A 14,846-nucleotide genomic window follows, 5' to 3' on the forward strand; every position below is an offset into this window, starting at 1 on the left:
TAAAGCGTTAAAATAACCGTGGGACTAAGCGTTGGAAATGAGTTGGTATTAATTATGGAACTGATAGTCTCCATATATTGGAGGTTAGTACTGATTTAGTATGCTTCGGTGTTGTTGCCATCTCACCAGGTATATTGATACATGCTACGCGACTATTTGTCGGAGCAATTATTTGAATCTATTGACTTTGTTACATTGATCAAAGTCACCCCCTTCTATTGAATTTAGACCAGTGATTGCATTTTCGTTGCCGGGGCGTGCATTATACTTGAGCCTATGTTGTCTGTCATTCCGCAACGGGGCTACTATGGAAAGAGATTAAATAGCTCGAGTACTTAGCAAAGTGCTTGTACATGGAGCGACACATCCATGTACAAAAATTGCGACCTAAGTTCTTCATTGAAGGATTCAGTGGCGATAGTATAACGTTGTCTGTCCAGTGGATGAAAAAGACCACCGTCGAGGCAGGTGTTCACGTTAAGCACTCGACAATCGCATCTCTATATTATTTTTTTTTCTGCGAAATTTGTCACTACCAGAGATTTTCTATGAAATATTTAATTTATAAAAACTTTACACTATTTTATTATTAGCACAATATGTTGTGGCAACTCAATTTGCCAAAAGAATTTTAATTAGTGGCAACTTCGTTCAAATTGTTTAAATTATTTTCTGAAATAACTGTTCGATTTCAACCTTTATCAGCGGCTGCATTTAAGCCGGCTTAAGAAAGAAGTCGGCTGCGGCGTGCTTGCAAAATATTGACGTCGACTAGCCGCCGTCTAGTAATTCTGGGGACATAATCTGAATTAGAATTTTATTAGAAGTTTCGAGTGTAAGAATTTAGTCCCTGTTTTAGTTTTACAGCAATGTTGGTATGTAAATTTGTATTTTAAACAAAATGATCAATAATTTTATTTTGTTTCTAAATTTCGTTGTTGTTTGTTTTTTCTTTTTTAATTTCAAAGGTCGTTAAACAAACAAACTGAAGTGTAACCAAATCAAAACACAGTGCAGACGTCGTTAATACATTATTATCATTTATTATAGTTGCCCCTTATACCCATCATATCTTTCATTATCCTCAAAACTAAATAGCAATCTATGTAGCAACCACCAGCAAGGAGGACACAACTACCCCATCACCTTGAAATACACAAAAAGTAAAGCGTTAAAAATTTATTTTCAAAAAAAAAGAAATTGTTTTTGTTTGTATAATTCTGGGCTAAGCAGAGGTAAGGAGTAAAAATATGAGAGGTAGGATGAGGTGAGAATACACAGGAATAAGAACACGACTTTAGGTGATAAAATAAAACAACCCTCAAATTAACTAGAATCTCTCCCAAAGGGACATTCCCATTTATTCTTTAATTTAGAAAAAAAGGCATAAAAATATAAAATCTAAATAGAAAAGGACTGTTTTAATTTTAATTTGAAGGTTTGAAATTTACAAAAAAAAAATGGAATTTATAAAAAAATTACAAAATAAGTGAAAAAATCTGAATTACACACACAATGTTACCCACATTTTTTATTCGTTTTAGATTCATGACCTTTTATTTTTTAGGTGTCGTTATTGTGGGCTAATTCTGGTATTTTGTTGGTAATTTTTTATTTATTTGTTTTTTTTTTTCTTCAACATTTACCGTGGGTTAATTAGAACTTTGTCAGTTGATTTGCATACTATTTTTTATTTGTTTTCCTAGTTTTTTTATTTAAAATTTATAGGCAAAAAAAAAAAAGATTTTAAATTTCTACATATATTAGAGTCTAATTAACGTAAATTTTTTGTAGATTCATTATTTTTTTAAATTACAAATTACCGTACAATTGACACATGTCTAGATTTGACTGAAAAAAATTACCCCTGACATTTTTTGTGCCATTACAGCACCTTGACTTTTGTGAACTGCTGTCTTAAATGATTGATGGGAGTTTTTTTTGTCACTGTTCAATGATGACTTGTATGATTTAACAAACGTGGGAAACCCTTTACAATCAATCTTAAATAACTGTTAATGCTAACCATCTAAGTAGTAATCGGCAGTTAATTGTATTCCTATTTTAAAGTTTTTTATTTTTCACTTCGCACTCTTTTTTTATAACTAATTCGCAACGTATTTTAAATTTCAACGACATATAAAAGGATGCATTTATTTTTTCCTACTTTGTATTCTAAAAATAATCCCACGATGATTTGTTGTTAATAGACCCATAGTTCATTGGGCTCAATGTAGTTTGCTTCTCTAATTTTGATTTCTTGCAATTGCTTTGTGCTTTATGAAGTTTACTTTTCGACTTTTTACAAATTTAAAATTTCCTTTAAACTGTTGAGTAGACTACGTTTTATCAAGTTCTCACTACTTGTCGTATTTATCGTAGTGATAAATAATAAAGTATTAGATCTTTAGGTCTCAGAGTCTAAACCATAGAAAAATAAATAGAAGTGTTACTGAGAGTAAGAAATATTACTCTCTTACATGTACAGGTTCTGTGTGAATTTAATACAATTGTATGAGTATTTTTATTTTTGTTTACATAAAATAACAAAAATATGAAAGTACAGAATGTATCCGAATACATCATACCCTACCACATTGCGAGTAAGTAGCAATAAGTTATTTAGTATTTTTTAATGTAGAAGTTATATTCAAGAGATTGATGTTTGCTTAATAAATGAATGTACTACTCATTATAACAATATGTAATCAAAATTTCGTATATATAAAATTTTTGTTGAGCCTAATTTTATAAATACCCTATTCTTGTATAGCATGTACCGCTTACAAAAAATGTTCAATAGGCTAATTTATGGACGGATTACATCATTACATCGACGCAGGTGTTACAAACTTTAAGACATAAACAAAATTCCGTTCCCATTAGTGTGGTGTAGGGTGTATTTTGACTGCATTTGGGCTGCTTTGAAATTAACAATAATCGTTCATATCAAGCGTTAATTTTAGCATTAGCACAATTCCTTTGGCAAAATAGCCCCTGCTGCTGTAATAAACACTGCTAAAAGTTATGTTTTTCCTATAAAATTATTGAAAACATTTTCAGAAAAAAACAAATTTTTCAATCGTTTTTATTTTTTTAATATAATTTTTAAGTGTCAATATTGACTCAACCCAGCAAACACAAAGAGTTTATTTAAAATTAAGAATAATTTTTAAAGAAGATGTTTCTTACATTGGTCAACTGATATTGAATAAAAATGGCTAATTCAAAACATTATTTCATAAAATATCGAAATATAATGTCAAACAAAAATATAAAAACTTTTTAAACGAAAGAGTTTGTGTTTGTTGGGTAACATATTTTTCAACTAATACATTCTCACGACTTAGGTTTTTGACAGCAGACTTAGGTTTTGTCATTCTCAGTTTCAGTTCTATGTATACCTTTTCTATGGTCTAAACCAAAGAATAAACAAGAAGTGAAACGCTGTCATTTTTTTACAACAATAACATTACGCTCTTCTCACAGACGAGTGCTGTGTAAATCCAACACATACGTAAAAATTGTATTCTCTCTCCCACAACTTCTAAACTTTTTCGCGAAAATTTGAGGATAATAGCACTTTGAAATATTGTTGATCACTTAACATTATATTTTATAATTTTTTTGCACAATTTAAACACATTTAATAGCCTGAAAATAATATATTTTTTACAAACGAAAAAAAAAATATTTTTTGTTTTTTGACATTGAATTTTTGTTGTTTGAAATTAAAACTAAAAAAACAATGTTGTAAATTTTCGTATGGTAAACGAAAAAGATATTTCAAATAAATGATTTATTTTTCAATATTATAGATTAAAAAACAAATAGACGTGTTTATAAAATGTTTATAGATAAAATATGTGCAAAATATCTTAAGAAACCTTTCAAAGTATAAATTGAAATGTAATAATTTTTTTCAATATTTTTCAATACTATTTTTTGCAACTATGCTGACTTGAGAATTCTACTAATACATTCTTAGAGTTAGGTACCGGATGACAGTAGACTTAGGTACTTTTGACAACAGTTTCATTTCTTATTTATTTTTTGGTCTAAACCTAGATAGTGTAACTTTCTACAAACTGATTTCAATTCACAGTTAGGCAGGACATTAGCAGAAACCACTATTTCTTTTTATAAAAAAATATATATATTCTTGGACATTATGAAATTCAGAGTCGATCTAGCTATGTACGTCTGTCTGTGTGTATCTTTTTACATCTTTTTACACATTCTGATGTTATATTCACGAAAACTATACAATATAAGAAAAAATTTTCAGGATCGGTTCATAATTGATCATAATTGATATTGCTCTTATATATAAGTAGAATATTACTATAAAATTTTTTTCCGATCGGTCCAGAATTGGTCATAGCTCCCATACAAGGTTCCCTCCCAAAAATCACTTAAGCGCAAATAACACATTACAAAATTAAAATCTCTTTCTCTCACACACAAAATCAAAAGTTTCCCAATAAGTTTTCCGTGTGCAGTAGTCTCACTGCACATGGACTCGAGATAGGGTAATGTTAGAGAAGTGTCAGAACCCTACACGCTGTTATATATTTCAAACTGGAAAACTTAACTCTAAATTTTAGAATGAAGGAAAGCTTTTCTTTGCCTAGTGATTGTCTCACTGCACATGGACTCGAGATAGGGTAATGTTAGAGAAGTGTCAGAACCCTACACGCTGTTATATATTTCAAACTGAAAAGCTTAACTCTAAATTTCAGAATGAAGGATAGCTTTTCTTTGCCTTAGTGATTGGACTGAAAACTTCGAAAGCTTTGGTTAAAACTTTAATAAAGTTTTCCCCTATGAGCAGTGTCACACGTTCAATATATATCGTGATATTTGCTGTATTGTAATATGTATTGAACGTGTAACATGTAATATTGACGGATCGTGTTCCATATCACTGAAAACCCCAATTTTCTGAAATCCAAAATTCTTATCAATATTTTTAATGGATCACGTGATAAATATTGATCGTGTAGCATGTTTTGTGATATCAATCACGAAATAAAACAAATAAAAATGAAGAATGGTTTGAAAAGTTGTTAAAAAGAAAGAAATTTTATTTTTTCTAAATTTGTGCTATTTCGGGATTTTCGCTGGCATTCGTTTAATCATCCGCAGACCCTTATATCATAAATACTGACGTAAAAATATTGAATATGTAGCATACCTGCGGTATTCATCAATCCATTTTAATACGCCGTGATCCAAATCGATCATTTTCCAATTCGAGAGTATCGCTCAAACTACCTGAACGGCGGACCAACCAGCTGAACTTTTATTTTCATTTGACGATTCCATATGTTGATTCTACGATATATGCAGTGACGATATATATGGATTTGTATTTGAGTTATAATCGGTTCTTGTCATTGTAACGGAGGCGCAGCTTTTAGTGGCTTATCTACTACCTCATACTTGCAAGTGATGGTAGGAACAGAGAAAGAAAGGATTTAATATGGGAACAGTAAATTAAGGAGGTGAAGGTTAAAAATTGTCATGAAAGCTTTTTAGTTCGTTGTCTTCCAAATAGACAGTACAAAGAACAAGGCTTATTGCAAAACAAAGAGCACAGCCAACACTAAAGCTACCACACCGCGACAGCAAGACAAAGTCATCTTTCCAACAAGCTAGTTGTTTGATCGTAGGAAAGACGATTTATTGAGGAGGCTGTGATGTACTTCGCAAAAAACCAAAACGAGCGATTTTACCACAGCATTGTTGTTATAATAAACAACAACACATGACAACTTCGCGCTTTTTGATTTCATGCGAAGTAGTTCTTGAATCGTAGTTCTTTTCTTTTATCGACCATTATTAGAAAATTATGAATGTTCCTAAACACTCTTCAAAGTGTAGTGTAAGTTATGACAGGAGCTGAATGGAGTAAAGAAAATATTTAATTATTTTTAGGTTGGAGTTGTTAGATATTGATAGTATTTATTTATTATAACATCTTTTGATATATCAATGTATACTGAGTTCCTTTCGTTTTGAAGGACAGTTTTTTAAATCCAATCGTCACTTGTGGTCTCCGGTAGGTTAGTGGTTAATGTTCTAGTCTGGTAGACCGGAGGTGGTGGGTTCGATTCCCATCCGTAGCACTGGTTAAGGAGCGCACAACAGGCCCGTTAGAGGCCTAGGTGTATTTCTTCGGATTTGATTTGTATACATCCTTTTAAACTAACTAACTAACCAACTAACTAACCTAACTAATCGTCGCTTGTTCTCTTTGTACACCTAACTTTTAAAGACACAGACTAGAATGATAAGCTCAAACATACAATAATCAAGATAGATACAATTAGAACTAATTGCAAACAATTAAAGTATAATTATGTAAATTAAAAAGATACTAACAACAATCTACTGTATAAATTAAATGAAACATATGCACATTTGCATATGTGTAGACATTTGTATGCTATTTCAGCAAACTTTGTGAAACTCCTTTAAAACTTAATTATATCCTGCATTTACTTTAGTTTTTATTGAGGAATATTTAAATATATTAATGAGTAAAAACAAGTGTTCATATTTAAAAGGACAGTTAAAGGAATTAAAAGTATAACTTCAATTCTCTCTCTTTAAACTATATTTAACATTCTGTCGGAATAATGTTCAATGAGGAAAAAATATTCTTGTCAATTATCATGAAAATCATACAAGCTTTTTTTGAAATTTATTGTCATATTTCAGTCATTTATGACTCTTCTGCACGGTTAAAGTGATAATACATACATAATCTATTTTTCTAATTTTTAATAATACTTTCATCGAGGAAAATGATACCCTACCAGCGCCTCTTCTAAAAGAGTCTTTTATTCTCATTTTTAATAAATAGTTACGAAACATTTTTGAGCCATCTTAAGGTATAATTGTTGTTTTCTTACAAACGAAACTAATTACATAAGAAGCAATTTTAGATCTTCTTGAATTATGATCACAAAATAAGTTTGAAAACCATTATATTTTTAACGCCAGTATGATAAATTTATGATTGCCATTAATTTTTTTGTTGCTTTTCAAATAAGCAGTTTTTAATCATATATCGTTATAATTTTTGAAAAATCAAACAATCATCCACATATAAGACACTGCAGGTAAGGCGATTCGGATTACCCTACTAATGGGGAAGATGTTGTAGCGATAAAGAAGAGGATCACATGCAACCTTGCGTTAAGAACTTAAGGCATCTGTTCCAAGTTAGGAAACTTTCAGGATGACTTGAGAAAGCTAACTGGCAAAAGACAAGGCCTTTTTACCGTCCATATGAAGTAAGCCTTGCATTCGTTCGAAAATAAAAGCTAAGAGCCTCTATTCCTTCATTTCTCTTGATTACTTTTCTACGAACCTTCCCTTTCATGATTAAATGTACAAGTCTTCAAAAGCCTCTCTATATAGGCTTCAGAAATGTATATTCAGTCCAAATCATGTGACATACATTCAAAGACATTTATGTTGTAAATCAGACAAATCGGAAAATATATCAAACTTTTCTTGAAATCTGTCTTCGATACGTCAATGTGTTCACTATCCGTTTATAAATGCACTATTTGCTACGGTTTACACACGCTTGGATTTCTTGAAAATTGAAACGTTAACTTGCGATTAAAAATTTTTTGTTTGTCAATGTAGATGACATTGGTTGTTAAATTTCAAAATGAGAAGTCGCAACATAAAAAAACTCTCGATACTACACATTGACCTACAAATTTGCCATGTTACCGAAACGGAACTAAGGAGATTCAATATTATCATAGAAGTTCGTGCAATAGCTGAATGTATAAATTGGATTAGAATTAATGTGGCGTCAAAAGCCAGTAGGAAGTTTGGGCTGTATCAAGTGTTTAGGATTGTAAGAAATTTTAAGCCGAATACTCCCATAAAGGATCATATGGAAACCAATGCCACTTTGGAGTAGTCGGTAACCGAAAAGCTAATTTAGTTGCTTAAAAAAAATTAACCTCATAAACGAATTTGAAGTATCGAGGACTAAATCGGTGTGTAGATCCATAGAGATTCTGTTGGGTGATCCTGACATGATCATCTCAAATAAGCCATTTTAGTGTTAGTAATTAATCTGATTGGACGTCCAAGAAATTGAGTTTCCGAATTTCGAACAATAATATCATCAGCACTATAATATCATTGAGCACTTTATACGGGTTTTGTCTTTAACAAGAAACATTTCGATAGTTAATTTTTATGATCTGAATTGTATTAAAAATGTCTCGCTATCGACTATAAAAAATCGTTATTATAGAAAATCTTATCATATAAAAATATCTCTGAAAATAGAACAAATGGCTTCCGAGAGTTCTCGTCATTCTGTCTAACTTTTAAACAATTTGTCATGTTCTAGGAAAACCACTAAAATTAAACTTTAATAAAAAGTCAGCCTATAAGACAAACAATAAATATACAAAATTAATTTACAATAAATTAGAGGTAAACCACTAAATAATAAATAAAATGAAAAAGACGTGACACATTCTCCACACACTTGTACACAAATAAGAATATCCATGAGTTTGCCAACAGATAAAGAGTTCAATAAAAAAGATTCTATTACAAGTCAATACATCACACATCTGTGATTTTTAAAAATGTATTTTATAATGTTGTTGTTATTACATGTGTAAATGTACATATTTATGCATGTATGAGCCCGTCTTTATATTGTTGTTGTTATTGTGCCCAAATAAATACAAAACTTGTAAAAGTAATAAGAAAGAGAAGATATTCATTATCATCACAACAACAATAGAAATTCTTCATCCCTTATTTCAACGCCTCCTTTTCCTTTTCGTTTCAGTTTCAATGTCGTGTTTAATATTTAAGTTGTAAACGAATGTATTGTATTGTTGTAATGTATGTTTTTGGTTAGAAATCAATGGGGAGTTGAGGCTCATCGCACTTGAAAGAGTAAATAAAATAAAAGAGTACTCGTTTTCCTTTCATATACGTATCTGTGTTTGTAAGTGTTATAATTCTTGTTATCCTTGTTGTAGTTACATACATACGTACATATATTTTTCTTTTTTTGTTTGTAGAACAATCTCTTGGGCATAATAAATAAAATTATCTAAATCATTGTCATTGTTGACTTCTTGACTGTATGATGTTGTTGTTATCGTTAGTAAGTTTGTAAGTAGTTTTCTTGTTGACGTTCAAGTGGTGCTCCTTTGTTTTAACATTGAATGTTATAATTTAAATTAATAATTCTATTTATCATTTAAAATTGTTTAAAAGTTAGACAGGGCATTCTGCAAGTTAGCAAGAACTCTCGGAGGCCATTTGTTCCATTTTAAGACTTATAAAAGAACACTTTCAATAATGGCAATCTCATGTGTACTTCTATCAGATTTGTTTTTATTCGATAACGAAACACTCCAGATCATGAAAATTAAATGTTGTATCAGGCCCATTGTGCGTTTCCTTTTTTATTGAAATGTTTGTTGTTAAAAACAAAAATCGTCTACAGTGTTCAATGATGATATTATTGTTCGAAATTTGGAAACTCAATTTCTTGGACGTCTAATTAGAGTTTACACTAGAATGACTTATTCGAGAAGCTCTTGTCAGGATCACTGCTCAGAATCTCTGTGGATCTATCCACCGATTTAGTTCTCGATACGTCAAATTCGTTTATCAGGTTAAGTGTTTTAGAGCATGTAAATTTGCTTTTTCGTTACCGACTACTTCAAATTGGCTTGGTACCCATATGATTCTCTGTGGGAGTATTCGGCTTAAGATTTCTTACAATCCTAAACACATGATGCAGCTCAAATTTCCTACTAACTTTTGGCGCCATATTAGTTCTAATCCAAATTATACATTCAGTTCATAGTTCCGATTCTTTTATCGCCCATTCATCGACCTAGTTCAATACCGCGTCCAGTGGAAATAGTTTGTAAAACATTTCGTATAAGCTTTTTAGAACATATTTTCTCATTGTTTCACTTAATAATTCATACAAAGTGCCTGTCAGTTAAAGAAAGTTATCGATCTAATGCTGGAATACATCATGTTTTGTTCACACTCTGTCCGGGATGTTCTAACTTCTATAACAATTTAATTTGTACTTTTTTTGGACTAAACTCAGGGAATGATCCCTATATGAATATGCTGCTGTCATCGGTGGAAGAGTAAATAATATTAGAAGTTTGACGAAAAGAAGAAACAACGAACAGAGCTTTGCGGTAACCCGAAATGGTACCCCCTATAATGACTCTGTAGTGAAATTTCTGAGAAAGTTCTTAATACATTGAGAGAAATTTTGCAATTAGATTTGAAAGAAGTTTAGATGCATCACTCTTCTTTAGCCAATATGGTAAATGGACCACTACAAAAGTCATACTGGCATTCATTAAGAACATGAATGGAACTTGCCGGTGTTGTAAAAAATACTGAAAATATTAGTTTTCTTAAGATACCCTACGCCAGAGAGAAGTCGGATGGGTAGTCCGAGGCATTTTCTTAGAATGATTTGACCTGTGGTCGAACCAGAAAGGCTTATAATCTAGTACTACAGAAACTCTTAGACACTTTTTGGACTTTGTTTTGTTTCGACTACGGCGAGAGAATCACGACTGATGCATGGTAAAGTCTTTAGGATAAGTTCGGTGCTATTACCGGATAACTAATAACCCGAAGAGGAGTGATTCTGCGTTTAAAATGAGTTGGTATCAAAAGTATGCGATACAGAATGGGTGTATAGAATAAATAGGAAGTGTGTTAGGTTGAATGGTGATGGATGTGAGTAAGGTATCTTATACATCATTCTTTTTCAAGTTACTCAGTTTATACCATTGTCATCGGTTTATTTGATGGATTTGTATTTCGGTCTAACGATTCCGTCTTTGTTTCTGAATCAACAGATGTCATTCCATATGCGTGGTTGTAAACGGAATGATGTTTTTGCATGTCGGAAGTTACGCAATGTTGTACCAATAGTCAGAAATGAGTTAGCTCAAGTACTTGCGCAAAGTGCTTGTTCTTTTTCTTCTTCCTTTTCTTTAATCCTTCATAGCGAAGAGAAAGTCAAAGTCATTTCAGTGTAAACTATATTTTCCAAACCGTAAGAGGAAATCGGTAACACTACCAAACCCGAAGTTTCTATTCCAATTCACATTTTTACATAATCACTGGTGTAGGGTATCATATGGTCGGCCATGGCCGACTATAAATTCATACTTATTTTAATTATCGAAATATGAAATGGAACGTTCGTCTAAAAATTACTTAAGATTAGAAAACATAGATTTATTTTTTTTTTTTCGTTCAGAATCCCTGTGTAATGAAGATGATTATGATGAAGACAATGAAAGCAGCAGCTCTAAACGAAGACGAAATCGTACAAATTTCAACTCGTGGCAACTTGACGAACTGGAGAGAACATTCTTAACAAACCATTATCCAGATGTTTATATACGTGAGGCTCTAGCGATACGATTGAATCTCAAGGAGAGCAGATTAGCGGTAAGTTTTGTAAATGTTTAATTAATATTAGAAATAATAACTCATTTCTAATTCGCCACAAAATATGGATTTTATAAATAAAACTATAAACTAAGGTTTTAAAAACATGAATTCCAGAATCCATTACGGCCAGAAGTGGTACTAATGAAAAAATATCTATATATGTATATAGATTTGTTAATTTGTAATAATAGGATGTATGGATGTCCAAACCTCTTCTTTTGTTGGCAACATGTCATAAATTGTAATAAAATTTAAAAAAATACATTTCAATTGTCTGCAATCCAATTATATCATTCTCTTGCATCATTACAACATTATTATCTGCCATTACATTTTATTCCATTAATGTTGCACAAATTAAATAATTTCAATTGCTCCACATCACAAAAAATAAAATGAGCAAAGTGCAACCAACTGTTTGTGTGTCTGATGGTTTATGCCACCACATGCAGGTTACGAGTATGATCATCACTTGACGTTTGCTATTTTAGATTTTTTGTTATATTTGTTCCTACAATCATCGACAAGTTCATGTCGATTGTGATTACGGGTAGAAATGACATTTAAGCTTAAATTGTTTCTTGGCATGATACATCAATTTCTATGATAGGAATATTTAAAGGAATGTCTACAAAAAAGGGTTGAAAAGAAAACTACATGGGTTGTTTGTAAAATTTAGGATTTGTTAAAAAATGTTTTTTAATGTAAGGAGCTTGTTGCATTAGCTAGTTAATGTTGCTTTTGTATTGTAGCAGATTCAATTATCCGTTTGTAGTTGAAGTGATTTACATTTACTCTCTGTCCCCAAAGAGTCATTCCATTTCCTCCTAGTTACTAGTATCCTAAACCTTTGATTAGCTGGTGTTGACCCAAGTGTTAGTTTTAATAACTAGTTTGGTACTGCTGGATATTTTTAAGTATTTACATAAAATCTCTCCAATGTTATTAGTTTTGAACTCATAACTTAACGTACATACCACTAAAAATAAAGTTTATTTTATTAAATAAAATTTGTCTACTTGGTCTAAAAATTGCATGACTTCAGCTTGAAAAACAATTTTCAATGTATTGAAATTAAATGGAAATTACTATAAAACTATTTAATATTGAATTTAGTTATTATATGAGTATGTATTCACACACATACACACACATCTATTCAAATGCATATATATAAACAGTATACATATATATTTCATTGTATAAAATTCAAACTAACTAAATTTATAAAATACTTGTTAAACTCATTCAAATTTTTTGTACTGAACAAAATCATTTAAGCTCTACTGTGAACGCCATTATTGTCAAAATGAATATGAATTTCTATCAAATTAACAATACAGTACGAGTTGTTGTTACAATGCACGTATTATGAGTGGATATGCCGAGTGATGTATGTAGGTATGTATGTAGTTTTGGTTAGAAGTATAAGTATTTACATGTATATTAAATAGATTTACAAAGAAGTTGCTACCCAATAGTTTTGGGGATAGTAGGTAGTCTTTCTCAGATCTTTATGTCAAGATAGGCTACTGAATAAAGTTTAGCTCATTATCACAACCTTCAACCTATTTTATTAGTCAGTCCAAATGTGAACCCAGTAAAACTTTTCAAATTTTGGTAATGAGTATTGTTGAAAATGTAGTTATTTCATCTATTACTTGGTAATGAGTTGTCGTTATCAATAACATAAATTCTTTTTTTTATCAGATTTTGTAGCCAATTCACTATCGCCTAGTCGATTTTGGAAGTTTTTTTTTCAAGAAACCATTCCTGATAGAATGATAAAATAACTTTTAACGGGACATTGAGTAAGAGACTAGACTAGCAAATATAAAAAATAACTGTAAAACCATTTTAAAATCCGTAGAAGTCGGGTGAGCACATTTGTAAGCAGTTATTTTTTGGTCATCGTCGAACAAAAATAAGTAGTTATTTACCCAAAAAGTAACTACTTACACTTTTCTCCACTATTACTTGCTTAAGAGTATATTGTCACGAGAATAATCCAAAAAATTAAAATGCAGATACTACGTAAATGATAGGTTTAACAGGCCACATAGATACTGGACGCTATGTATGAGAACCATAGGCACGAAGTGGGACCTTAGTATGACACATTGACTTTATAAAAAAGTGATTGGACCAATGACTCAATAATCTTGTAATCTTCTTTGGAATAAATAATGTAATATCAAACTACTACAGGGACTTCAACGTATACTGCTTGGGTATAAATGGTGCCATGAGCATTACGTCAACCAATGCTCTTTGGTTAATTCGCCTACAGCCTTAACTGTAGGCAAATTAACCAAAGAACGGTTATGGAACATATTTCAAAGCTACACACAAACATCACATGTGTCCGATCGCAAACCAGTGACAGAATATTTCAAGGACTTTGAAATACTGATCCCATATAGAATAGGATGGTCAAGTGAAGAAAACGGTTGGCTTTAAATTTAGAGACAATGGGTTTTACATTGATGACCTCAAAATAGAAATAAACTACCGTTTACCCAATCACAACAGTAGCTTCCAAGCAAAAGTCTGAGTAATAACGGCATGCGTATATTGAAAAAGCCAGAAGGTAATTTGGGCGATATCGGGTGATCTCTCACTGAAGTAAGACTTGCATCACATGAGTACAAGGTCACTAAGGAGTAATGGACAACGAAAGACCGAATTAACTTGCTTTAAAGAGAAGATAGCTCGAATACAATAATAAAACTATGGGTGGATCTGACAGTCTCCTCAAAATGAGCCAATCTGGAGTGGACACACAGGCATACAGGTCCCTGAGGATTAGTCAACAACGAAAGACCGAAATAACTTGCTATATAGGAGAAGATTTCTCGAATACAATAATAAAACTATGGGTGGACCTGATATTCTCCTCAAAATGAGTAAATCTAGAGTGGACACACGGGTTTACAGGTACAACTGGACATGCTGATTCTGACTGAATGCAAAGCATGTGGAAAGGATAGTGTAACTCGGGAGCACTTTTTTGTCAGTGTCAGACTTTTATTGAAATTAGATGCAAATATCTTGGAATGAAATTATTTTAGACATAACATTCTGCACAAAAACTGATTGGAAATTACGTACTAGAAACTGGATTTCTGAACATCGGACGATAATACCTTTATTGATCATTATTTATTAAGCAAAATATATAAACATCTTTTGATGAAATGAAGAACCATTCAAACTTTTTTTGGGTACTTGACATTAGACTGCTAATGAACTGTTATAAACTATAGTTTTCACAAGCAAACGAAATATTTGACTTAACGAAGTTTATGCGGATTATATTAAAATTAGTGCCG

At 31.5% G+C, this 14,846-nt stretch overlaps 1 protein-coding gene across 1 annotated transcript in view; it reads left to right on the top strand.

Moving 5' to 3' along the window:
* LOC111676572 (homeobox protein unc-4) overlaps nucleotides 1–14,846 on the top strand; it is a 57,391-nt gene that overhangs the window by 37,905 nt on the left and 4,640 nt on the right. Inside the window, exon 2 of the mRNA XM_023437520.2 lies at nucleotides 11,318–11,511. Within this exon, the coding sequence (XP_023293288.2) occupies nucleotides 11,318–11,511 (194 nt within the window). The remainder of the gene's footprint in view (nucleotides 1–11,317; nucleotides 11,512–14,846) is intronic.

Source organism: Lucilia cuprina, chromosome 3 (assembly GCF_022045245.1).
Source record: "Lucilia cuprina isolate Lc7/37 chromosome 3, ASM2204524v1, whole genome shotgun sequence".
Lineage (NCBI taxonomy): Eukaryota > Metazoa > Arthropoda > Insecta > Diptera > Calliphoridae > Lucilia > Lucilia cuprina.